Source organism: Doryrhamphus excisus, chromosome 2 (assembly GCF_030265055.1).
Source record: "Doryrhamphus excisus isolate RoL2022-K1 chromosome 2, RoL_Dexc_1.0, whole genome shotgun sequence".
NCBI classification, from domain to species: domain Eukaryota; kingdom Metazoa; phylum Chordata; class Actinopteri; order Syngnathiformes; family Syngnathidae; genus Doryrhamphus; species Doryrhamphus excisus.
The window spans coordinates 13,695,225-13,722,724 of NC_080467.1; the positions used below are offsets into that span (position 1 = coordinate 13,695,225).

The 27,500-nt window shown below is 41.0% G+C and overlaps 3 protein-coding genes across 5 annotated transcripts in view; 2 read left to right on the forward strand and 1 right to left on the reverse strand.

Annotated features, from left to right (window-relative positions):
* bnip3lb (BCL2 interacting protein 3 like b) overlaps nucleotides 1-4,993 on the forward strand; it is an 11,171-nt gene extending 6,178 nt beyond the window's left edge. The window contains exons 4-6 of the mRNA XM_058048567.1: nucleotides 738-841; nucleotides 1,150-1,299; nucleotides 3,059-4,993. Coding sequence (XP_057904550.1) covers nucleotides 738-841; nucleotides 1,150-1,299; nucleotides 3,059-3,107 — 303 coding nt within the window. The 3' untranslated portion in view covers nucleotides 3,108-4,993. The remainder of the gene's footprint in view (nucleotides 1-737; nucleotides 842-1,149; nucleotides 1,300-3,058) is intronic.
* A 124-nt stretch (nucleotides 4,994-5,117) lies between these two features.
* dpysl2b (dihydropyrimidinase like 2b) lies at nucleotides 5,118-27,476 on the forward strand. Of its 2 annotated transcripts, XM_058048449.1 has the most exons (15): nucleotides 5,118-5,710; nucleotides 6,505-9,345; nucleotides 19,261-19,349; nucleotides 19,489-19,673; nucleotides 19,932-20,096; nucleotides 20,299-20,360; nucleotides 20,436-20,516; nucleotides 20,915-20,983; nucleotides 22,076-22,196; nucleotides 22,303-22,459; nucleotides 22,534-22,675; nucleotides 23,435-23,605; nucleotides 25,017-25,196; nucleotides 25,274-25,439; nucleotides 25,518-27,476. In XM_058048449.1, the coding sequence occupies exons 2-15, from the start codon at nucleotides 9,085-9,087 to the stop codon at nucleotides 25,607-25,609; spliced, it is 1,941 nt and encodes a 646-aa protein (XP_057904432.1). In that variant the 5' UTR covers nucleotides 5,118-5,710; nucleotides 6,505-9,084; the 3' UTR covers nucleotides 25,610-27,476. The 2 variants fall into 2 exon arrangements, with proteins under 2 accessions (XP_057904432.1, XP_057904442.1); XM_058048459.1 differs by lacking the exons at nucleotides 5,118-5,710; nucleotides 6,505-9,345 and adding an exon at nucleotides 11,028-11,396.
* LOC131102859 (glutamine synthetase-like) overlaps nucleotides 9,509-27,500 on the reverse strand; it is a 29,179-nt gene continuing 11,187 nt past the window's right edge. The window contains exon 8 of one of the 2 annotated variants that reach the window (XM_058048554.1): nucleotides 9,509-9,556. In XM_058048554.1, coding sequence (XP_057904537.1) covers nucleotides 9,524-9,556 — 33 coding nt within the window. In that variant the 3' untranslated portion in view covers nucleotides 9,509-9,523. Of the gene's footprint in view, nucleotides 9,557-19,251; nucleotides 19,714-27,500 lie in introns of those variants that run through there. The other variant, XM_058048543.1, reaches the window with a different exon arrangement.

Genomic DNA, 27,500 nt, shown 5'->3' on the forward strand with positions numbered 1-27,500 from the left:
GAGGCAGCATTTAGCCACTACGGCCCCCCTGCCGGAGAACCTCAGGACTGCAGAGACTGTTGATATTTTTTTAAAAAGATTAAAGACACACCTTTTTAATCAGGATTTTAACTCATGTTTTAAACTTTTCTTACGTTTTTATCTTTTTAGTCCTATTTTATGCTCTTAGTCTTTTAGCTTTTAACTCCAGTGTTTCCTCAGGGGGGGGTCCTCCACACTGGGGGCAGTGTCGGGTCTGCTGAGGGGGGTGCCATCCTTGGGTCCCTTCGACCCGGCCGCCTGGGGGTTCCTCCCTTTTAATGTGGGGGTCCGCCCGTTTGTCGGAGTCGGGGGGCCCAGGTGCTGGTCCCCCGATGGCACGGCCTGCGGCTCCTCCCAGTGTGGACGGCCCCCAAAGGTGGCGTTTCCTTGATCCTTGATACTGTGTGTGATTGTGTGTGTGTGAATGTGTGTCTAGTATGGAGGGTGGGAAGGAGGAGCTTTCTTTGTAATTGTTTTTCTTTTTAATTGTGGTAATTGTTTTTAATTCTGTAAAGCACTTTGTATTGCATGTCTTTGCAGGAAAAGTGCTCTACGAATAAAGTTGATTTGATTTGATTTAAAACCGACCTAACAGCCACCTACTTTAGCGTGCAACCTCATTTTGCCTCTCTTCTTCTGTAAATATACGTTTGTACCAGTTAGCGAATGAATATCAGGCTGATCTGCTGGATGACGTGCAGTGTTTATGTCATTAGACAGAAGAGGACGTCTTGGACAAGGAGAGGGACATGGACATCCTGATGAAGGACGCAGATTGGGTTGCCGACTGGTCTAGTCGACCGGAAAACATTCCTCCTAAGTAAGTCTTGACTGTGTAAACATCTATCTCTTTGGCTCACACGCACACACCTGCTTGTTTGTACACAGAAAGCAATTAGTCATTCTGGCTAAAGTTGGCGTGACACACACGGAGTATATAAAGCCAGCTGTCTGACATTATATGTGGGACTTATAGACTTGTTTATTATTCTTGGTTAAATTTAGATGCAAGGATTGCATTTTAGCTCATGTACCATATACCAGAGCAACTTATACAATATAGGTGTCAGCAAGTGCTGCGCAGTTTTTTTTAAAGCACAATAAATATACTCTGAATCCCCCCCCCAGGGAGTTTCATTTCTGTCACCCTCGACGCTCCGTGACGCTCAGCATGAGGAAGACGGGTGCCATGAAAAAAGGAGGCTTCTTCTCTGCAGAGTTCCTCAAAGTCTTCATCCCATCGCTGCTGATTTCACACATCCTCGCCCTGGGACTCGGGTAAGAAGATCTCTGGTTGACGTATCCATCCATCAACTGTTTTACACCCTCCTACAAAAAAGAGCATTGTAATAATTGCCTGATGTACCTGAATGCACCTTTTGTTGCCCGCTTTAACACCGTGAGGTGCGCTCCGTGTTTTGGGGCGACCTGGCCAAGCTTGAGCAACAGGGGAAGGACATCGTGTGGGAACTTAACGAACCTCAACACTTCATACTTTCGCATTATATCTGCTGGCGTAGAAGAGCATGCTAAATAAACAACGTCTCACCACTTCAGCTCACATTGCCTTGCATGGGGAATTCCACCCACAATGAAGACTCACAGGTACAATTTCCTGCCCAATTTGATTAGATTTTTCACCATTTTTGGTGTTGTTTGATTTTATTTTTTTATCCAAGTTTTATAAACTTTCCCTTTTAGTGAATTTCTTCTCGTATTATGACTTTATTCCCATAATATTGACATTTTTTCCGCAACCAAATTTTCCAAAAATAATAACTTTTTATTTTGTTTCTTAAATATTACAAATATTACAATATCCATCCGTTTTGTATGCCGCTTATGCTCATAAGGTTCCGGGGGTATGCTGGAGCCTATCCCAGCTGACTTCGGGCAAGAGGCAGTGTACACCCTGAACTGGTCGATTTTATAAAATATTTTTATTCAATATTTCAACACTGTGCTACTAATATATTGTTTATTACATCATAAAAAATTATATATTTTTTGTCAGAATCCATCTTTTTTCCTCTTAATATTTTCACTTCGTTTTCAGTTACAGTTTTTGTTCCCAACTATTTCAACTTTCTTCACTTAAATTTTCTTCTCGGAATTATGACTTTATCTCTAATAGTTTATTTGCATAAATTTAAATTTAAATTTTTTATAAAATTATTTCAACTTTATGCTACTAAAATCATATTCAAATCAAAAAAATATTCATATCAAAATCAATTTTTCTCATAATATTACGATAATATTTCTCTTTATATTTTGACTTTACTCTTGTAAAATTTCTGCACACGTTTCCATTTTTGCAAATATTTTTTCTTGTTAAATGTGCTGCAAGCCCATAATAAAAAGCGCTGTGGGCCACAAATAGCCCCCAGGCTGCACTTTGGACACCACTGCTCTAAATGCTTTTTAGTATGGAATATAAACTAAACTTTCATTCATTCATTTTCTCCCGCTTTTCCTCACGAGGGTTGCGGGGGGTGCTGGAGCCTATCCCAGCTGTCTTCGGGCGAGAGGCGGGGTACACCCTGGACTGGTCGCCAGCCAATCACAGGGCACATATAGACAAACAACCATTCACACTCACATTCATACCTATGGACAATTTGGAGTCGCCAATTAACCTAGCATGTTTTTGGAATGTGGGAGGAAACCGGAGTACCCACAGAAAACCCACGCATGGAATTGAACCCTGGTCTCTAGCTGTGAGGTCTGTGCGCTAACCACTAGACCGCCGTGCCACCCTAAATTAAACTTAATTCAGTTTTTTTTTCCATTAATCAAGTTGTTTAAAAATGAGCGCTAACACCAGTAAGGGGCGCTGCCCTTCCGTATATTATTATTAATGAATATCTTCTTTCTTATGGAGATCACCCAACAGGATGACTTCGAGTCTCCACTCCTCGCATACGTAACGCCACTCTGGTTTCAAGCATCCTTCTCATGGGATGTCGGGTGCAAACAATGGCGTTCACTGCTGTGTCGATGCACATTACCGTCACTGTGACTTGTGTTTCACCAGAGTGTACATCGGCAAGAGGTTGACCACACCCCCCACCAGCTCCTTCTGAAGCTGAACCCGAAGAAAAGTGCCTGAGAAGTAGCCTGGAGCCAGAGAAAGTATTGCTGTCATAAGGAGAAGAGTTTCTCCTCCCTCTATCCTGCTTGCCTCTGCCTCCTCCTTTTCCTCCTCTTTGCCGAGATATGACATGTTCTCGGTAATACTTATCATCACCCTCCCCTTTTTCTTGATGGGCTTTCCTCACAGTAGACACCCCATCCACTCGTATCACTCATTTGTAAAAGCTTCTCAAAGAGTTCATAAGGCCTTTTACTTTCTCCTCTTAGGTACATTTTTTCAATTGAGGGTCACAGCATTGAAACCAAACTCTTCTGTCCACTTTTAACCCCAGATTGTGAAAACCACAAGTTAAAAGTGAAGATGCCTTTATGAAAGCAGCCCGGTTGCTCTTTCTTTGCTTCTTACTTCAATGTATTTTACCGCTGGAACTGTTAAGTGTAGACTGGGCATCCCCTAGCGTGAGGAATTGGTGTTTGTCATGCTGTGACAGCAAGATGAAACAAAGATGTGAAGAAGTACAGTCGGAATGTTGACGAGTCTCGTGCAAGCTGCATGCGCAACAACAGTATTTCAAGGTCGGGTCTTGGGTGACGGTGTTGTGGGGTCCAGAAAGGATCAGACGGCATGTTAATGTTTTTTTTGTTTTTTTTTAGTGCAACTTGACCCTCTTTGTTTGTCTGCAACATATCGAAAACTGGGTTCCCTTTTGTGGCGATTTTAAGTTAACTTAAATCCTGAAAAATTTGGAATGTGAAGAATTAGTTAAGGTTTTTCCAAATGTTATTTTACACGGCACACCACCAAGTGTGCCATAACCTATTCAGGTTCTTTTTGTACCTTCTGCTATCTAGTGGAAGAGCATTTAAATCTTCCCGTCGTCATTTTTCGCTAAATTAGCAGGACTACTTGAGTTTGGACAGGAGTTTAATGGCGGTCCTCAATTTTGTGCATACTAGTTCTTTGACAGGGGGTTGAGCACTTGCAATTCTTTGCAAAAACACAAGGGGGAGGTGTTTCCTTGAGAGTGAATGACCACAACTTTGGTTGACTAGCTGTTTAGCTTCCTGTGTTGGAGGCGTCTGTGTCTGCAGTTCCTCAATTTTGGTGGACTTGGTAATCCCGCACTAAAAAAAAAAAGGCCTGCATCGCCATTGACACAAGGTAAGACAGCCTATGACTTTTCATTGATATCACCGACGTAACGCGTGATTGCAGACACGGAACTGACACGTTCAGCAGTATAGCACACTGAAGAAAAGTTCTGTTGTACGGTTTCACAGCACAATTGAGCTCGTCTGCATGACGTGAAAGAAAAAGTTAAATTAATTGTTCCATGTCCGGTTTGGTCAGGTTGACAAACGAAAGGAGGTAACACTCTTTACTGCCCCTTTCTTCAATAACTCATACTCCGAGCAGTCGTATAAAATGCCAAATCTGTAATGTATGGAAATGCAGTGTTAATAAATTGTGAGCTTTTGTGAAGTTCAGTACAATTGGAAGCAATGACCCAGCAGGTCAATTCTTACCATTTGTACCAAACCAAAAGAAGAAAACTTAATAGCTTGGTGATTTTCACCCCCCCCCCCCCAAATGTGACTACTCTACTATTCTTATATGAGACATTTGTGCTCCTGTTTAAAATGTGCGGCTTTCAGAAAGCTGATTTGGTTTTGACTTTTCCTCCTTTTGTGTAAAGGTGATTGCGATCACGCAGAGCAGCAGGATTCGCGTTGTTCCAAAGTAAAGCCTGTTTTGTTAATTAATAATTGGTCCTAATCGTACTTATTGTCATGCATTTGCTTGATTTTTTTTCTTTTCCTATTGCATTCAACAAATGATAAACCTTTTTGTCATTAAAGATAACCTGAATGATTATGTCATGCTTTTGAATGAATGATTTATTGAAGTCAAGAGGACCACTCCTAAAACTTGTCAAGTTTTGTGTTGTGTGGTCCTTGTGCTTGTGTGTCACACTTAGGCAGCTGTCGTGGTCCACAACTGTTGTTTTGAATGCATGCCTGCTCCAGGATAACTTGTAGGGAGTTTCCGTGAGTTCAGTCTTTGCACCAGGCTGACATTTCAGGGGTTGGTATGACTTCCCCAGTAGCCACTAAATTACATTTTCCTCAGGAATTTGGAGATAAGCACTTATAAAGGGGAGGCACTGCTCTCCAGTGGTGACTAGTCAGCAGTGCGGCCATCTTCTCCTCACAAACCTGCTTATGTTGCCAAGTCATGCTCTCACTGTCAAAGCCTATGATAAGGAATTTTGTTGACTTCATTGATTATTTCTACAATTCTGTTTTTTCCATGTTTTAGAAACCTTAAACATGCTCTCAGTCTCATTATTAAAAACGATTTGCAAGCAATACTACATATGCTACAGTAATAGGTATGGCAACATTACAGTGTATATTAAAAGAGGTAAATAGTTATTTCATAGGCGTTGCACACTTCCTGGCTCCTCCTCCCATCATCAGCACACCTGTTCTTGACCAATCCAGACAGAGCCAGGCTCAGAGCTCCACCCACTGCAGCTGATGGCGTTACCATGGGTTACCAAGGGTGGAGGCTTGTCATCTCTCTGCATTGGTGAGAACCTTCTTTCTTTCCTTTTTAGTCCACATGCTGCACCATTGACATTGTCGTTATAGTCTACATAGTCATTGTACTGTGTTTGCACTGTAGGCAACATGTTGGCCATTTTGCCTGAATGGTCAGTGTTGCTGTATGATGTTTTGTAGGTCAAATTCACACATTTATAGTTTAAATCAGGGATGTACAAAATGTCGCCCATGAGGGCTGTTTTTTTTTTAAATAAAAAAAATAGAATTTAACAAAAAAACAAACGGCAACATAAGAAATGGAAAAGCTCTAATTTGATGCAGCTGTCATTTTATGAGTATAGTTATTTTAAGAAAAAGTCGTAATTTTAAAGGACTTCATGTAATAAGAGGAAAAATAATATTTTAGTAGTAAGAAGTTGAAATATTTAAAGATTATTTTTTTAAGTCGTAATATTATGAGTGACAAAAAGTATTTGGGGGGGGGGGGGGGGAAATTAGGTTGCCTAAAAGTTATGTTATGGAAAAAAATGGCAAAAACAGCTACAGACTAAAGTAAAATTAGTAAAAAATAGAGAAAATTGGATGGATTGGAATTTGAAAAAATTAGAAAATTGTCCCAATATGATTAAACTCACAATGTGAGGAAAAATAATGTAATTTTAGTAGCATAAAGATGAAATATTGAAATGAGTAGTGATTAACCAATTAAGAACCAATATTAATATTGATGGTGTAATATTACAAAAAATGCATAAAGCTGTGTGTGTGTGTGTATATATATATATATATATTTTTTTTTTTTTTTTTTTTTTTTTGCAGGACGCAGCAGCAGCAACACCAGCCAGCTGCAATATTGACTACACCTGCTTTCTCCATGAAAGGCAGTTGCTGACTGAGCATGCTTGCTTCCTCTGGGTGACAAACTTTTAAGTGCAGAGTGTAAACAGGTCTGAACAGATGTCATATAAAAAATCTGTGGGTTTACATGAGGCGCTATAAGTGCCAGCACCTTGGCTTCTCCCCCCAACTGTTTATCAGGCTTGCTGCCAACTTTCTCACTAATTATCCAACACACCCCCTCTGTCAGTATTATCCCTGCACTTTCCACCAATATTTTCAGTGCTGACCTTCAGTGATTGCAGGCCTTTCCCGTCGTCTACCGACCACCCACGCACACCCAAAAAGCGATCCACCCATCCCTCAGAGAGCAAGTACAGTGGCTGACACGTTGTTATGGAAACTGTGCTGACATGCTAAAATGTATTCCACAGTCACCACTGCAGTGGAGGGTTTGTCTGTTTTAATGTGAGTTAGGAAGGGTTTATTTAGTTGTACTGGATGACCCTGTACTACTACACTTGTACTGTACACTAGCTTTGACTGCAACTGTAAAAGAGGTGCGGTATGAATCTAGTAGCAATGGTTTTAATCAACATGACACTATGATATCCGACTTATGGGTCTCTAAACTTTTGAATACACATGTTCAACTATTCAGATTTTAGTATAGCTAAATACACATTTCTTCATGCTGCGTCTACATCAGCCACACTGCTTGCCAATTCTGATCTTACATTAACTTGTGCTCACGTCACTGCAAGTTTCTAGGCTGGAATGACTGTGGAAACTAGTGCTTGTGTAGCCGCGTAAACCTTCGCATCACAGCACACAAATATGGTGCGTTCAAGCGCTGTAAATTTACTACGTATTTATGAATTGTTACCAACACGAATTAGATATTTTATACATAAATGTGTTTTTTTCTCGAGGGGGTGCTTGAATATGTATATACACAGGACAGAGGTGTACTAAATATTATTAAGTGAGAAAAAAATCCAAACCCACAGGTGCCCTCTAAACTGGTTAGACTACCCTTAGCAGCAACAACTGCAATCAAGCGTTGGTGATAACTTACAGTGAGTCTCTTTCAGCGCTGTGGAGGAATTTTGTCTCACTCATCTTTGCAGAATTGTTGTCATTCAGCCACATTGGAGGGTTTTCCAGCATGAAGTGCCAATAGGATTCAGGTCAGGACTTTGACTAGGCCACTCCAAAGTCTTCATTTAGTTTTTCTTCAGCCATTCAGAGGTTGACTTACTTTTTGGATCAGAACCTAAGTTGATTTTAACTTAGGATCACAGAGCTACAGTATGCCCAGACATTCTACTTTTTGAGAGCAGAATTCATGGTTCCATTTATCTCTGCAAGTTTTCCAGGTCCTGGAGCAGCAAAACAGCCCCAGGCCATCATACTACCACCACCATATTTTACTTTTGGTATGATGCTACATCGTAGAGTGCTACATAGACCACAGAGTATTTCCCAAAGGTCTTGGGGATCATGAGGATGTTTTCTGTCAAAATTGTGGTGAGCCTTAATGTTTTTTTGTTTTTTTTCAGCAGTGGTTTTGGTCTTGGAACTCTGACATGCAGGCCATTTTTGCCCAGTGTCTTTCTTATGGTGGCGTCATGAACATTGACTTTACCTGAGGCAAGTGAGGCCTGCAGTGCTTTTGGTTCATGACTGTTCCATGTTTTTGCCATTTGTGGATAATAATAATAATGGCTTTCAATGTGGTTTGCTGGAATCCCAAAACTTTAGAAATGGCTTTAGAACATTTTCCACACAAATAGATTAGTTTTATTAGTTACATTAGTTATGTTTTATGGGTTAATGTGCGGTTGCTCAGTTGTGTAGTCACTGTTTAATATTTAAATTAGTTTGACTAGTGGAAACTAGTGCTTCAAATTCGGTATTAAATGTGGAAAAAATGTCTGCAAATTCAATATTATAAACTACTGCTGTCACTCCAGTTAGGAAATGATCTGCAAAAACTCCCTAAGCTTTTAATTGGTAACTCCTGTAATCAATATTCAGATTCTAGTAGGGTATCATTTGGCGGATGTCAGAATATGTGGTGCTGAAAGAACAGCGCCACTCCTTGTAAGATTGGGTGTGACTTCCGGGAACTCTTCTGCACCTCAAACTTCTACCGGAAATCACGTAACACCTTATCCATTGGTAAACTCTTTGTTAAACTCCCTTAGATATTTCAAGACACACCGGATGTCCCCCTGGTAATTCCTGGTATTGCACCGTCGGTCCTGCTTTTATTTTGACAGGGTAGACTCTCGTCGTGTCCCTCACGTAGGCGTACTTGTCACATTGCTCGCATGCTGGACTCTTAGAAATAAAAGTGCGCTAATATACCTACATCTTTTTTCTTTTCATATTTCCTCAAGGGTGGGGTTCTTCCACGCGTGCAGTGTCCTTTTGATTTCCTGGCTTCAGTGACTCTGCCCCCACCTGCAAGTGGATCCCTCTCAAGGCGGTGGCCGTGCAGGAGAGAAGAAGCTTTTTTTCCCCGTGTAAAGCAGCAACACCGCCTGCAATTAAAGCATGTCGACCACGGGTGGAATTTTTACCAACATGGGCTCCGACAGCCCGGCCAGGCCCAGGCAGCAGTTCTGTGGCATGTTCTGCCCGGTGGAAGGCTCTTTGCTGGACAGCAAGACTTTGGACTTGGATGCGCTCTCGGCGTGCAGAGGCAAGCGAGACAGTCGAGTCATTGACCGGCAGAGCGACATCTCCCAGCCCAAGAAGGTGGAGATCAGGGAGAGCACAGGGAAAGAGGCGCTGCAGAACCTGGATGACAAAAAGGTAATTCCAACATCTGTGAAATCACAACACCTGCACGATATTCATAGCCAACTTACCCAGACTCAATTTCCCAGAAAGCCTTGCGTTGTAATAATATTGATGCATGCAGAGCTGGGAGGGAGTGGTTGCTTGCATCATTGTTCATTTATCCAATATTACAGAGCATTTTTTTCTGCCTTCATATAACTGACACGAGAATCCTCACTCCATTCTGTCATAGAAGAACAGGACAGTGTCAATCAAATCTTTATTTGCAGTAATTTGAGTATGTATTGTCATTTGATTCAATGAGATTTTCATCTTTTCAACTGTGTAACCAGCTAAGAAGTTAAATAAAAAAAACAGCCTACATCTACTGTATGTGTTATAGGTGACAAACATCTTATTGTTATTAGGAATGTTAGGATTATCTCTTCAACTTTTCTAAAAAAAAAAAAAAAAAAAAAAGCCGCACTTTGGATACCCCTGCTTTATTTGTTGTCTTTAAGCACTCAGGAAGCTGTTAAAAGCTTTTAGCTGTGGCGTTGTGCTCGGGTTTCATGTTGCATATTAGGCCTTAGTCACACACTGACTCTCAATGGCCGGCATTTACTTCTCAGTGGACACTTCATTAGGTACACCTGCACGGTATAACCACGGGGCCAAACCTATATTATTATGAATTCTGTCTTCAACCCATTGGCATCCACTGTAGGACTTCTAATGATCCGTTAATCCCTCCCCATTTAGAGAGACGCCATGAAATTCCAAGCTCAATCACAGTTTTGGAAAAAAAAAAGAATAAATTATGCTGTTTTGTGGTTGAATACAGTATATGATTAGTATAAAACAATATGCATATTGAAGCAAATTTGTTTTTATTGTGTTTTTTGTATTATTTAACAAGCGAATCATTTACGTTCAAAGCCAGGTGAGGCATCATGTTGTTGCTGTTTGCCGACTATGTAAACAACAAATGTCCCATTTCAAAAAAAGACATCTGAATATAACATGCCTGTTTAGGAATTTCCATTTTATAGAGCCATTGGATGGCAGTGTTGGCTTACCCTCTGCAACCAAAGAGCTTTCTTGATCGACTTTATTGTTGAAGTGGGTAGTTTTCTATTTGCCTTGTACCAAAAAATGCATACAAATTGGTGATAAATGTGACAAAACAATGGCAAAATCCTATTACACATATGGGTTATGCATATTATTGATCATAAGTCTGGTTTTACTTTACTAATGTGCACCATTGAAAGACTACCATGTAGTGTGAAGGCTGCACTTTAGCAGTCTTTGCATCATACTGCGACAGGATACACTATGGATGTGAGTTAAAATAGACTCCACGGTAAATAAAGTAACCAAGTACGCCTCTTATTATGGAGCATAGTTCTGCACATTAACACAATATTCAAATGTCAATATTATTAGGTAACATAGCATATAGGGCAATGTCAAAATAGGGGTAGGGATCTATATACAGTATGCACACAGATAAGTGAAGTTATATTCTGTATAGGGATGTATAAAGATGTAGTTTATGAGCCATTGTTGACTTAAATGTATGCATTTCCAGAGATTTATTTTGAACCCATGTGGTATTTCTTAATGGAAAGGCATATGGGTCTGTATAAATTTATTTTGCAGTACAACAAGGCAAAAATGGCTGCAGACTCTTGTATTTTTCGTCAGATATATCCTGTTTAACCTAATTATAAAAAGGACTGCTGTCAATGGAGCAGGGCGAGGCTTTGCGCGTGCGCAGTAGTGTTCTTTTTCTTCGGGGTGGGAGAGAGGCTCGGCTCGGCCCCTCCCCTTTCTTGTCTGGTTCGGAAAGACTCGGTGCATCGGCGGAGACCAGGAGGCTGCCAAGGACTCCATCCTGACTTCCAGCGACGTTCTTTCCTGCTATTTCTCTCATTTTTTGTGTGTTGTTGGTGGGCGAGCTTCGCCAACGTGAGGAACAACCATCCCGCTCTTTTTCCCCCCCGCCCTTAATCCGTTTGCGTACATAACGGTCCAAGATGTCCGGCTATCAGGGCAAGAAGAACATCCCTCGCATCACAGTGAGTGCAAATGCAGCGTGAAAGCGGTCTGGTAGCCGGTGTGTGTTGTGTGTGTGTGTGTGTGTGTGTACTGGATGTCATGGCGTTCCCTGTGCGATAAAATCCCCAGTCTGAGCCTCCTGAGTCTCCTTCAATGTGTTTAGTCGTGTTCCGAACGTTTTTACACTAGCTAGACTAGCTTGCAGGATAAAACAATGCACTTAACATCGCATGGAATGCAGGTTTAATGTAAGCCGGTGCTCTTTGTTATATGTCCTTTACCAGCTTTTACCAACCACAGTTTTTCATAAAAAAAAAAAGAAAAGGGCAATTTAAGGACATAATGATAGTGTCTGATGGGAAATATTTCCTTAAATCCCAAGAATGGACGTAGTGAATATGGAGGAGGGAGTGAAAGGGGGAAGGGAGGGGACTCCTATTTCCTTTCATGATTGTCCATCTCTCGGTTCAAGAAAGGATGTACATTAGGACTCATTTGTGGGAAGCTTTGAGTTGTATGGGAATATCATGTCAAATTAATATTATTATTATTATTATTGAACTGTACTACATGATGCTAACCTGTTATATTTTGCATACATTACATCAGGAAGTGTATCAGGTAAAAAGAATCCAAATGATGTGATCAGGCAAAAGATGAAGTCTATACAGCAGAACCTTGGTTAGTCTGACAGAGTATGAGGGCCAAATTGGGGGAAAAAAACCTCATCTTTTGAGAATAAAGTCATAAATTTAGGCGAAAAAGTAAAATATTTATGAAAGAATAAAAAAAACATACATTTATGAGAAAAATTTACAGGAATACAGTCATAATATTACCTATTGCCTTGGTCCCCACCTTTTCCATAGCTGTCTCAGGCAATGCCTGTTACGATGGAGTATTACAATAATCAGAGATTTTTAGAATAAAGCTGTACATTTACAAGAAAAAAATGTTAACTTTATGTTACAGGCATTGCCTGAGACTGCTATGAAAATGGGGGGCCTTATGTGACCTTTGGAAGGAAGATGGAAAACTATTCTGTTCTGCTGCCACGTTATAAATAAATGTGTATGCAAGCAACCACTCCCTCCCATGTATAACATGTAAATTTACTTTATTCTCAAAATCTCAGATTATTATTATTTTCAATGTGGCCCTAAAACAGTTAGCATATTTTTGGTTTATGTGAAAACGTATACATTTTACATATAACATTTTACCTCTGTTTGTGTACTTTCCCTGAGTAGTGTGCAATACGATGTACTTCTTGTTGTGTCCTTGTTATGAAAACACTGCGTTAGCAGAATTGTGTTCGTAATGTATTTTTACCACAAACCGGAACCATGGGAGGTCCCGGGGAAAACCGTGGCAGTAGAGCCAACTCGCCCTGGCTGTCATGCTATCGACATCACTAAAAGGCAGTATTAGTTTGTGATGCACCTCATTAAGCTTGTTTAAAAAATTTAAAACAATTATATTCCATGTTAGTATGAAGTCATGCACCAGTGTGCCTAATGTTATGGCCATACATTTCATGTTCACATTATGCTTGATGTACAATACATGTGCATATGGTTCCAACTTGATTTCCTGGTGATTGATTGATTGATCAGGAGTTGACCACAGTGCTGTTATGGAGTCATTTAAGGCATTTGGCCAGACTTTGCATGGTAAAAGTGCCAGTTGGTGTAGCGGAGATCAGAGGATTAGTTAGCGTTGTCGTCCTTACAGTAATTAGGTTGAACCTAAATGGATAAGAGGGGCTATTCCTGAATTGCACATGGAAGTAAAACAGGTCAGGGGCTTTTTTTGGTTAAATATGTGCACGTTAGTTTGTGGAAATGATACAATTTGTGACTGTAAGTGTAGAGAGCAGGAATAACCTCTCGGTGTATTCAAACCAAACAGTCTCTAATTCTAGTTAATGTTGTTAGTTTCATAGGAAAATGAAGATGACTGGGGCAGCTGCGGAGGCAGTAACATACTTACAGCATTTCTCATGTAATATACATGAACCACAGTAGTTTGACCACCTGGGATTGGAGCTGCTTCAACACTAATAGCTCTTAGTCATTTGGCCCTCAAATAGGAAGTACAGTCCACTGGAGGCTGTTAAGATGGACAATATTCCATTAGAAAAGACAGGCAACTAAATGCATTTGGATATGCACAGAAACATTTGGCGCTATCTGCTCAGCCTTAATCACAATCACATTATAGTATCGTCGCCGCTTGTAGTTAAAACTCCGCACGGTAGATGGCATCATAACTCATAACAGCTCAAACAACAAACATAGCTTTAACTTTAAACATAACTTTAACAAAGTGCCTGCAAAGCAAAATGGTTGGGGGAGGAAAAACGAAAAAAAAAAAAAAAACGTGAAGGAGCAGACGGAAAGACAGTCCAGCCTGAGGCCCAGCCAAACCACTTAAACATATGAACGTGAATATAAATGATATATAGAGACACAGCCAGTCCAGCACATTCAACACAGTTGAAGTAATAGAGAGATCCTGCATGCACTGACTTGGCTAAACTCTCTCTTGTTCGCTTACCGTCATGGCTCAATTCCTCTGTAAATGTCCTGAACTCCTGTTTCCAAGCAAAAGACAATGCAGCCGAAGTCAAGGCAACATATGAAAAAGCTTTCAGCAATGGGCACATTTTCCGTTTTATAATAAAATAATAGTTTAAGAAGCGGGCGTGTAGAAAACACTATTTCTTTGATGGAGTCCATGATACAAATATGTACAAATGTTTCTACATAACTAGCCGCTACAAGTCAACAGATAACTTTTGTTATTAATGTAAGCATCTTACCGCTGAGTTAGTTTATCCATAATCACAATAACAAAGATGGAAGTTGCACGTCTTTTGTATAGCTTGAAACGCAGCAACGGAGCAAGACTGAATCAGGAGGGGAGCCTATAACGTCAGCTGACTGGGTCGATCGTGTAAACATCACTTTGTAGATCAAACTACTTTAGCGATTGACATCATTTAGGGCACACGTGAAACTCAAGGCCCGCAAAAACTAGGGAATCCTGCGTCATGTCAATGAAAACGGGTTCGACCCCCATGATTTAGGTGATGTGAATAGCTTGAGGACCCAGTATGTAGGTTGCAGCGCCCCTGGTGGTTGCAGCCAAGTAGTGCACTTCATTCAGTTCAGGGAATTTGGGCTTCCTGGATAAGCGGACGGAAATGGATGAATGGAAGGGCTTTATTAGTCACATAAGTTCATAAGTAATTCCATATAATGTCATTCATTTGTTTTAGTGCTCACTATTAAAATAATCATCTCAAGAATATATTTTATTCCTTATGAGTTAAGTGAAAAGCACGTCTTCTTCTCCTAAATGCTGCCCTCTTGTGGTTCAGTCTTTCTACATGCACCCAAAGAAAGTCATTTAATGATTTATATATCAAACTTCACGCATTTTATAAAAAATATAATTGCCTCAAAGCATAACTACAAGTCATATTTCTGCAGCCCAGCAAATAATAGCAATTTTAAAGGAAGCTAAAAATAGAAACAAGCTAAAATAAGAGTGACCCGGATGAAAGTCTCTGTAGCGTCAATCCTTACCAGTGTGCGCTTCGTCTTGTAAGGGTGCATCACCCCACGTCACTCATCATGCCTCTCTCCACAAGCACTCACCCACTCATGCACACTCAGCTTCCACCACTCCTAACATAATCCTAAATTTCCCCAAAGTGAAACGCCAGACAAATGTGTACCAAAAAGGATCATTTTTCAAGACTGAGCCCTGGAACAAAACAGACCATTGTGTAGTAAAGTCAGTAACAAGAACGTAGTGGCTCTGGTTGTGCTCAGTCCTCAACTGCGAGGGGGGCAAAAATGATTTTTATTAAACTTAAAACAATCCAACAGCACATACTTTATGGTAGTTTTCAATATTTTTTAATATTTTTATATCATACAATGTCATGGTGTGTGTGTGTGTGTGTCAGGATTATCATACAAGTGTTAGTTGCTAGGTGTAATATAATGTAAATGCAACCATCATTAGTTAATATTGATCTGCTACAATTAATAACTAGCGAATGCAGTCGCTCCTATCTAATCACATACATACAGTTGTTATATAATGTTTACTAAGTAACAACCAATCCATAAACCTGATATCTAGTGTCATGTAATGGTATCTCTGTTTTGACATTTCATTTAACGTAAATGAAATATAGCGAGCATATGTTTTGGCAGCTCACGTGTGGACAGACATGTACAGTGTGATTTAGTTAGTCAAAATAGCACGCATTAAATCATAGTGTTGGATGTCGTGGCTGGCAGCGTTCCCCATCTGACATCATGCTATGTTTCCAGGATAGTTTCCATTTGGATAAAAACACAACGCGTTGCCTGGTAATGGTGAATACCAGCAGACGTTTTCATAGCAACCGAGATGCTTTGGGCTTGCATTATGAATAATGAATCATTAAATTGAACCAGCTCTTAGACGGCCTGTCTGTCACTACATATTCTTTTATTATTTATGTTATTATTGCAAAAATACTTAAAAGATGGACTTTTAGAAGGTTGTAATTTACAAACCATAGCAGCTACAAAAATCAACAGGTTTTGTAGCTGAAGTCCTACAGTTAATACCAATTAATAGCTCCATCCCCAAAAATGTATCATAGTATCATAAAAAGCCAAATTTGCTGTGATTGTTAAGTGAATTTTTCATTTTTTATTATGACTTGTATTGTTTCCAAGTTGGAACGACAAGCTACATTTGCAGACATTCATTCATTCATTCATTTTCTATCGCTCATCATCACAAGGGTCGCGGGGGTGCTGGAGCCTATCCCAGCAGTCTTCAGGTGAGAGGCGGGGTACACCCTGGACTGGTGGCCAGCCAATCACAGGGCACATATAGACAAACAACCATTCACACTCACATTCATACCTATGGACAATTTGGAGTCGCCAATTAACCTAGCATGTTTTTGGAATGTGGGAGGAAACCGGAGTACCCGGAGAAAACCCACGCATGCACGGGGAGAACATGCAAACTCCACACAGAGGTGGCCGAGGGTGGAACAGAACCCTGGTCTCCTAGCTGTGAGGTCTGCGCGCTAACCACTCGACCGCCATGCAGCCCCCAATTGTATCATAAAAAGCCAAATTTGCTGTTATTTCGTTCGTGATCATTTTTTATTATGACTTGTATTGTTTCCGAGTTGGAACGACAAGCTACATTCGCAGACAGTCCCATTATAATGTGTTTATGAGTGAGTGCCAAATCTATTTGTGGTACTCCGAATGTATATGTGGCGGACCACCGGTAATACAGTAACACATGGGAAATATTGGCTAGAGATGTGCAGAGCTGCATTTAGTTGTTGAACTTCACATCCTGTTCGAGGTTCCCATGATAAAGAGGTCTCTGTCAAGTGTGGCGCCGATCCAACACAATCACACACAAACACTCTGCAGCCCAAGCGAGCCAACAACAATCAAATAATGATTAGAAGTTTGGATTCTTGGCAGTCGTGTTGGACTTTTCACTTGAAGCTTGCTGCAGCTACAGACGTTTAAGAGAAGACATCAATGTTTTGTAGTCATTTGTCACAATTATCTGCCTCTCCCTTATTAAGTGGCTCAAAACCAAACCTGAAGGGATTTTCTTCAGTCTCGTCTCAGTTTAGAGACTCTGGGGTAATGTGTTAACCTGACAAGTGAATTGATGTCAGGTCATGTTGTTGGTAATGTAATGATCAAGAAGTCTAGTGGTTTGGAAACAATGGGCTCTCTTGTATTCTTTAGACTTTAGACTATGGTCCAGTTCTCAAAAGACCTGCTCAAGTCAAAAGTTCTGAAACTGCAGAAGACAGCATAATATCATGCATTATAGTAGGGATGGGCTATATATTGATATTTTTTTTTTAATATCGATATCTATATCACAAACAAACATATTGTTCATCTCGAAAGAGACTGGATTTGATGCAGAGGTCTCATGTTTCAAGATGGCACCAGCCCAGTGCTAGCTAGTTACGATAGCTCAGTGTCTCTTGTGGCGTTTTTAGTGTTTAACTTTTTTATTTATTACCTCCTTATATTTTTGTGCCATACCGCAGCTATGGATGTTCATCTTATTACGTTTGTAGCTTGCTGCTTACGCCATTGTTGACATTCGGGAGCAGCTGTTAGCATCACTTCGCTACGTCGAATGATTGGAGAGGCTGCATAGCGGGAGTGAAGGATGAAAAAGACTATATAAAGGTCTTCAAACCTTTATATAGCATCAACCATGTTTACCGTCTGTCATGGAATGTGAGATGGAAGCGCTAACGCCGCTTACCCACTATTGAACAGTATATTTAACTTGTGCGATATTTATTTAAAAAACTATTTTATTTCATTGGATATTTTTGTTATTTTTTTGTATTGGCTAAAACTGCACTTTTGTCTAAATTCAGTTCATGGAAAAAACTTATATATATTTAGTAATATTGATATTCTACATAAATATATCTGGATGTTAGTTTTGGTCCATATTGCCCAGTCCTACATTATAGTACTTTACATTTTTGTTTAATCTAAATGGTAAGAGAAAAAGTAAAAAAAGTCTAAATTTAATGGGAATAATTGTAATTTTTGGAAAATCAGGCTGGGGAAAAAAGTTGGGAATTAAGTCCAAATATTATGAGGATAAAGTCATAAATATTACCGTTCCTACGCTTTACAAGTTTGTACGCTTTTGAAAGAGCTGAATTGTCACACATTTCCCTTACGTGGTTTTGTACCTGATTCATTCTTGATGCATTTATTGACAAGGGGATTCTTCAGAGAACTGCAGTGGATTGATGCAGGGCGGGGTTCGAACAGGCTGCTTGGCTGAGTTGCAGCTAGCAACAGTCGTGCACGCTGAAATAGAGTGTTCTTTGTTAGTCGAGGATGCTGGAGCTGCCACTCCCTTTGTGCATAGTAAGCCAAAACAGCAGGGACGACAAGGGGGGGGGGGTATGGCTCAGGGTGGGTGGCTGTGGAACTGGCAGCACCCCCTCCCCACCCCACCCCACAGCACTCTCACTTCTCTTGAGCGCAGAGACAAGTGGCCCAGCAGTGGGCGTGGATGATTGATTTCACACTGTGCCCTGTGATTGGTTGGACTCGTCTCACATGTCTGAATCCTTGAAAAGGACAGAGGGGTGTGTCAGGTGGTGGGCTGCTGTCCTCATTGTTTCTACCAGTATATTCTCACCCTAATTTTGGTACCCTGGCTGTGTCCTCCATCCCTTGTGAGCATAAGGTCAGGTTTTTTGGAGGCCTACAGCGCCCCCCCCCCCCCCAATAATGTTTCTTATCTGAAAAGCAGCCTGTGGCGGTCGATTTGTTCACTTTATGTGCTTTAAGTGACATTTTCCACACACACTCAATCTTTTTATCATACAGAGCCAAAGCCAATACTCTGCATCATTTACCTTTAGCCTGCAGTTCAATTCCAGACTGATGAGCATAGAATAGAATAGAATATTTGTAATAAGCTGATAGATTCTATTTTCTGGGCTGCACGGCGGTCTAGTGGTTAGTGCGCAGACCTCACAGCTAGGAGACCAGGGTTCAATTCCACCCTCGGCCATCTCTGTGTGGAGTTTGCATGTTCTCCCCGTGCATGCGTGGGTTTTCTCCGGGTACTCCGGTTGCTAGGTTAATTGGCGACTCCAAATTGTCCATAGGTATGAATGTGAGTGTGAATGGTTATTTGTCTATATGTGCCCTGTGATTGGCTGGCCACCAGTCCAGGGTGTACCCCGCCTCGCCCGAAGACAGCTGGGATAGGCTCCAGCACCCCCACGACCCATGTGAGGATAAGCAGTAAAAATGAATGAATTCTATTTTCTTTCAGAGCGACCGTCTTCTTATCAAAGGAGCAAAGATCGTCAATGATGACCAGTCTTTCTGTGCCGACATTTACATGGAGGATGGAGTCATCAAGTGAGTTCATCAATGTTTGTGAATTGTTGTTATTATTGACCTTATTATTTGTATTATGTTTAACTCAGAACCAAAGACTCTATAAAGGGTCAAAATGACTTCATAAAAGTTTGACTTTGTCATGAAATGTTGAATTCAGACAAATTGGGGAGAACCTCATTGTGCCCGGCGGGGTCAAAACCATCGACGCCCATGGGCGCATGTTGATGCCAGGCGGGATCGATGTGCACACACGCTTCCAGATGCCAGATCGAGGTATGACATCTGCTGATGACTTCTACCAGGGAACCAAAGCGGCGTTGGCAGGAGGCACCACCATGATCAGTGAGTCATCTTCCATCATCCATTGAAGCACAGCTCCTATCTATTAGAAATATATATCATTATGAATGCAGTTTGCCATAAAGTTTGTCATTTGTTTCCGAAACATCTTGTTCCCATATTTAATTGTGAAAATGATTTGTCATTTCATGTCTGACGATTGTCCCTCATACTTGTAGACCAAACTGTGATGTCAAACTGAATACAGAACATCTCAACTAGAAATGACTGAGTCGGTTTGTCTCATCTGTGTGAATCCAGTCGACCACGTGGTACCCGAGCCAGGCGTCAGTCTCATCTCGGCCTTCGAGCAATGGCGCGACTGGGCTGACAGCAAGTCATGCTGCGACTACTCTCTGCACGTGGACATCACAGAGTGGCACAGAGGCATGCAGGAAGAGATGGAGACGCTCGTCAAGGATCATGGTATGAACACGTAATTGGCATCAAACTGTAATATTACCTTTTTTGGTTTCAAATAATCCTGGAAAATACCAAATGAAGCTCTAAAGTGGCTGTCAGATGGCATAATAACTTTTTTTTACTCTACCATTACTTGTATAATATTCATTTTTGTTAATTTTATCAAACAAAATCCTGCTGTTTCCCATGTGTGTCCATATATTAGGTGTCAACTCCTTCCTGGTCTATCTGGCTTATAAGGATCTTTTCCAGCTAACTGACACCCAGGTGGGCCTTTTTACCCTTCTTATTTCATAGTCCATAGATATTGCAACAATACAGAAGTCTTTGCCTTTCCTTCAGGTGTATGAGGTGTTTAGTGTGATCCGTGATCTGGGAGCCATTGCTCAGGTGCATGCTGAAAATGGAGACATTGTTGCTGAGGTAAGTCATTAATAACAAATTCTTCGTACTTTGCAAGTGTATTTGTGGTGGTGGGTTGTGAGGTGAGGGGTACAAAAATTTAGGACAAAATCTGAAAAGCTAAACAAAGAAAGACTGAACCATCTGTGAGTGCTTGGGGTGGGACCCCCACAGCGGCACCGGCTACTGGGAAGAGCAATACGTGCTTTTCATGGTCTCCAAAAGTGTCCAATAAGACCAGAATGAGTCACTAGTTCCAGAGTTTATAGGGGTCTGAAAAGTTGCCAAGTTGGCAAGACTCCTGCTACGTGTTCTTATTCTCTGGTTGACTAGCATAGTCACAATGTTAATGCTCAAAACCGATCATGCTGCAGCTGACTTAGCATCCTCGTGTGTGTGTGTGTGTGTGTGTGTTTCAGGAACAGCGAAGGATCCTGGAGCAAGGCATCACTGGTCCTGAGGGACATGTGTTGAGCCGTCCTGAGGAGGTAAGACACGTTTGTTTGATCTGGACAAAGTATATCACGTATTAATGGAAAACAGGACCTCGGCTGCAATGCTGGGATGTGTCGCTATTTTGGAAACTCCATTTTCACGCTCAATTCAACAGGTCGTTGCCGTGTCAAACACGGTACATCCATCATGGTGGAAACAAAAGAAACATTGAAAGAGATTTGGCTTCAGAACAACAATTTCAATGTCTCTCATTGTTAAAACCTTCTGTTTACCTCCTGCACACATCATAAGTCAGGAGAGGAAGACTATCATGAAGATTTCATAGTTCAAACTCAGGCATCCAAACAGGAAGCAAATAATGGAAATGGAACCCCAATCAATTACTGACAAATGATTTAGCATATGACAGAAAACCTCAAGCACAGACGTGCTTATGGTTATAGAAAGCATATGCTTCCTTTTAAGATATCATTCTGGATGGATGGTGGAAAAATATTAAAAACAATACCACATTCTCTGGAATATTTTCCACAAACTGGATTGTCCACCGGACAAAAGATTACAGGATTATGGCGATCCACAAACTGGACACCTAATTGAGTATAGTACATGTACTGTATATCATCTATATTTACTATTTATGTATATAGTATAATAATAATAATAATACATTTTATTTGTGTAGCACTTTTCAAAATACTCAGACACTTTACAGAAAAATGGAGTTGATTTAAACAGGTGGGTTTTATATATATATACATATACGTGTATATATACATATATATATATATATATATATGTGTGTGTGTATGTATGTATGTGTATATATATATGTGTGTGTATGTGTATATATATATATATATATATGTGTGTGTGTGTGTGTGTGTGTGTGTGTGTATATATGTATATATATGTATGTATGTATATATATGTATGTATATATATATGAACAACACAGCAAAACCCACTGAAGAGAATATTGATACTTGGATCAATTCACCTTTCCAGAACATACAGAGTGAAATTAGCGACTAAGCTCAGCATTATCCACGCTTAGTGGAGGTCTGTGGTCGATCCAATTCCATTCTAGTTTGATCACCAGTGGTTTTATTTGACTTTTCCAGGTGGAGGCAGAGGCTGTAAACCGCTCTGTGACTGTGGCCAATCAGACCAACTGTCCCCTGTACGTGACCAAGGTGATGAGCAAGAGTGCTGCTGATGTCATCGCCCAAGCCAGGAAGAAGGGTGGGACTACACTCTGTGCCATAATAGTTTCACTCGTATTACCACAATCTTCTTAAATCTAAAGCAAATAAACAAATAACAAGTAAGGCACTGTGGGGTCTTTTAGGTACTGTGGTTTATGGAGAACCAATCACTGCTAGCCTGGGAACAGACGGCTCCCACTACTGGAGCAAGAACTGGGCCAAGGCAGCAGCTTACATCACCTCCCCTCCACTGAGCCCTGACCCAACCACACCGGACTATCTCAACTCCCTGCTCTCCTGGTAACGCTATCATCAAAACATTCCAAGTACAGACGGCTTTTTTTTTTTTTTTTTTACACTCGCTTTTGTTTCAGCGGTGACCTGCAGGTGACAGGAAGTGCACATTGTCCCTTTGACACCGCTCAACGTGCTGTGGGCAAAGATGACTTCAGCTTGATTCCTGAAGGTGTCAATGGGACAGAGGAGAGGATGCCCATCATCTGGGACAAATGTGTGGTATGTCTTTAAAAATGGAGGAATATTTGGAGTCAATACAAAGCATCTCATCAGAATAGTCGAGTAAAAAAAGTGTCATCAAACAATCATTTTCTATTTTCATTTATTTGTAAATTGTGATTTCTAAAATCACAAATATTTAAACTTGCTGATATAGTTCATCTTCAAACAGCTAAAATAATGCATAAGGCTAAAAACAACCAATTAGCTAAAAATGTCATCCAATACTTCTCTACAAGAGAGGAGAAATATGATCTCATGGAAGAAGTACATTTGAAACACTTCTATGCTAGGACTACGTTAAAAAGCCATAGCATTTCAGTATGTGGAATCAAACTATGGAATGGATTGAGTAAGGACCTCAAACAATGCACAACGATGAGCCAATTCAAGAAACAATACAAGCAGTTGATGTTTGCTAAATACAAGGATGAAGAGTCTTGAACCAGTCATGATGTGCTATATATATCACTATATTGACACTTACTATGGTACACATTATGTCATTGGATGGTCATATCGAAGTACCGAAGTACGAGGTGCATTATTAAAAAAATGTAACAGTTACTGATTGTAAAAGTACCAGATGGAGGGGTAGGATTTAATAAGCTTTGCTTCTTCCTACTCCTTTTGGACATGTGGATGTGAACTGATTATGGGATGCACTCAATTGTAATCTGATGCATGTTCAAATGAAATAAAACCATTACCATTACCATTAAATTATCACTGGTAATATTTCATTTTATTTCATTTCAGGTAACCGGAAAGATGGACGAAAACCAGTTTGTGGCGGTGACCAGCACCAACGCGGCCAAGATCTTCAACCTGTATCCCCGTAAGGGTCGCATTGCTGTAGGTTCTGATGCTGATCTGGTTCTGTGGGACCCTGACGTCACAAAGATCATCTCTGCCAAGAACCACAACTCGGTACGAATTTCATGTCAATGTTGATAAATTAGCAGACACTTTTAATACATGACATGACGCCTGCACACATGCCAATGTGTCCATATTTAAACACGAAAAGTTCGTATTTTCTGGACACTTATTAATCAGGAGCGGCTTATACATAATATGTTTTTGTTGTTGTCACACTGATATCCACAAGAGGGCGCTCTAGGCTTGTGTCTCCTATCACATCCTGTAGCACTGAAAATGTACAATGTAAACATCAACTAAGGAAGAAGGAACACAAATGCATGCTGGGTAAAATTAGCTACCAACCATAAAACATATCGAAAGGGCACATTGATTTTTCTCGTTGTTTACGTTTCTGACGACCTCAACATATTTTGCAATCAAGCAAAATATGGTTTATGAGAGAGTACTTTGCATAGGTAATAATTAGTATGCACGCATGTTGTCGTTTGGATCGCCTTTATGTTCAAGCTACTATTTCCTGTATGACTCAAGCGTGCAGCAATCGCAGTGTAAGTCACAGCGCCGGATACAGCTTTGATGTTGATTGGAATTCGGACACTTGGCGGGCCTGTTGTGGCCCACAGGCTGCAGTTTGCCCACCCCTTTATGAGAGGTTTAGAGGTTTATGCTTGACTTCCCTTCAACAGGGTGTGGGGCCTCAAGCGGCAGCAACAGAGCCGTGATGTCATCCTTAAAATGTGCCAGAAAACTGGAATAGAATACATTTGATTGTTTGCAGGCAGATGTGTGTGTGTGGGGGGAGGTTGTTCTTTACTTTGTGAAGGTATGTTGATGGGGGGTTGCTCATTGGCAATTTGTGCATGTGTGTCATACAAGCCGAGTGTAATGATGTCAGTTCTTCAAAGTCCACCTCAGGAATGACCTCAGCCTTATTTAGCTGCCGTAGCTGTTAGCATGCAGCTTCCATTCACACACACACACACACACACACATTCTACTGTCCTTGACTGACCCTGTTTCATCTTCCTCTGTCTTCCAACATGTGGCCCATCGCTTGTTTTCTTGTTGCTATGACATTTTAGCTGAACACTTTTGGGTCGGTGCGCCCTAAATCAGTTTTGCTCCGTTATTACCATAAATGAATGATAATTATACTGTCGTCAGGATAAGATTGCCATTTATCTGTTAGCTCAGAATGCTATACAAGGAGTTCACATCACCAGCAGAAAAAAAGGAAAGGATGTAATGGTTGTGTTTCTGCTTTGAAGTTATTTGGGTGTCGTAATATTGTGGTATTTGTGTCATGACTCACTTCAGTGAGATAAAATGATGCTTATTTTAAAATCTCATGGATCATTTCATCAGTAGACCATATGAGACACATTTTGATCCACTTTTTGATATGATCTCAACCTATGATTTCATGTATTTCTTATTTGGCTGTTCCCTCCCACAGACTGTGGAGTATAACATCTTTGAAGGAACAGAAGTGCGTGGCGGGCCTCTGGTGGTGATCAGCCAGGGTAAGATCGTCTTGGAAGAAGGAAATCTCCACACTACAGAAGGTTCTGGACGTTTTGTGGCCCGCAAACCTTTCCCCGACTACGTCTACAAGAGGATAAAAGCTCGCAGCAGGGTACAAAACACAAACATTTCTCTGTATGTTTGCTTTTTGAAGGAGCTTCATGCTAATGAATGTTTACCACAATGCAGCTAGCTGAGCTGAGGGGCGTGCCCAGAGGACTGTATGACGGTCCGGTGTGTGAGGTGTCCGTCACCCCTAAAGCCATGACCCCCGCCTCCTCTGCAAAGACGTCGCCCGCGAAGCAACCCAACCAGCCGGTCCGGAACCTTCATCAGTCAGGCTTCAGCCTCTCTGGTCAGTACTCAGAGACAAGTCGTTACGTTTGAATAAAGTTATGGATATTCAACACTAAATTTCTATTTGACCACACAGGCGCTCAGATCGATGACAACATTCCTCGCCGGAACACCCAACGCATTGTGGCGCCGCCAGGTGGCAAGGCCAACATCACCAGCCTGGGTTAGAGCATCGGCATCCCATCGCTGTGTTGGAGAGGAGGAAGTACTGGTACTGAGGAAGGACACCCGACAGGTTCGATGCCGCGGACCTTTTCCCAACAACTGACTGGGTCTTTCTTCAGCCGGGATCTTTAACTCCTCCACTTCTTCTTTTTTTCACATTCCCACTTCCTTTCCCCTCCAAACAAAAAAGATCTGCCTCATATGATCATTTGCGCACTTTTTATTTCATTTTCGTACCCTTTTTGTCCACTCCGCCATTGGATAGACTCATGTAACATAGGCAAGATGATTGGGTTCCAACATTCATCCCATAATCCACCCTTATGGTTCTTCACTCATTTGGCAACTTCCTGAAAAGCTTCATGTCTGCATGTTTCCGGCCATCACCGAGCAGGGAGAAGGTTACTTAAGGGAAATAAAATGCCTTATTGTCGCTCCACATCATCCATTTCACACAGCAGCTATAGAATTTCCAAACTTAACCTGCAGTTGAAGCCGTCCATCACCGAGCAGTGCTTTTACACACGGAATGTTTTCCTCTACAAGCCCTCTTTCTTTTCTTGCTCTTGATGTGCCTGAAGCCACAGAAGGTGTATACATAGCGGAGATGTTTTGGTGTTCTTGAAGTGAACGATGTAAGATAAAACGATGTAAAATAGCCAGGATAAACCGATTCAAAGGTGCCAGATTTTTGTGTTTTCTTTTTGGGCCTATTGTGCCAGTAGAGCCCCCTGTAAAGATGAAAAAAAAAAAGCTGACTTTTTTTTGTTGTCAAATTTAGTGTGAACTTGTGACTACTTGCTGAACGGCTGAGCAGATGTTGTTTTGCGCTTGGAAAGAGGCGGCGAGCTGATGTTCTGTACTGTACGTGTGACTGGTGTGCAGTGTTGATGTTGGAGGGATGGACCCATGCAGCAATCCTTATGTAATATTTCCTTTTTATGCACGATTGATCTGCTTTTCATCCCCACAAGCAATGGACTTTTTTTTTTTTTTTAATCTTTGCAAAAGAGCAGCTACTATAACCCCCATGTAATATTCTTCACAAAGCCCCTGTTTGATTGTGTAATTAGAATGTCCTATTTGTAACAACACTTTAGCTTGTATTCCATGTAGCAGCAAGGCAATGTAACAAATGTGTTGAAAGTTGCGACTGGAGGATGATGGGAAATGGGAACTTGTGGATCATCTTTATTCCCTCACATTTTTATTGTTATCTCATTTCATATGCTGCACTAGTGAACCATGTTTTCCTTTTAGTTTGGTGCAAATTTCAATTGTCTAACCAAAATTGCTGATTCCGATCATGCACCAACCGCAGCAGGCGGAGCTAGACGGTCTGTTGATTGAGCTATCCTAGATGGTCCTGCTACTATGATGTCAAACTATGTTAAAAAGCCATTCCAAACAATACCATGCTGGAGAGGCCCCGTTATTCCCTTCCTTTCATTGTTTGAAGCTGTTGCTACAGCAACAGAGCTTCTCATGAGCTGCTGCTTGTGCTCGTTGTAGCCATACACACACACAAAAACACGCACACACACACATTAAGCAATCGCATCCCTCCTTGGACTACACAACTGTACTTTTTGATAAAGCCCTGTGTCAGCCAGAGTGCTTCTACTATGCCATGTTATGCTCATCAAACACGAGTGATATGTATGTTCGCTGTGTGCTGCAGACTGCGAGGAAATGCTGTTGTTGTTCTACACTGCCTTGCTCCTAAAACTATATTACCCCTTCCCCTTTGTGAAAGTTATACTGTGTGATTTTGTCCCGGTGGCTGTGAGGAGTTCGGGATGCTTGCTCGATATGGGAACAAAAAAAGTGTCAAATTCAATGGATGGTGAAGTTAAAAAAAAACTTCAAATAATAAAAAAAAAACAAAATTTTA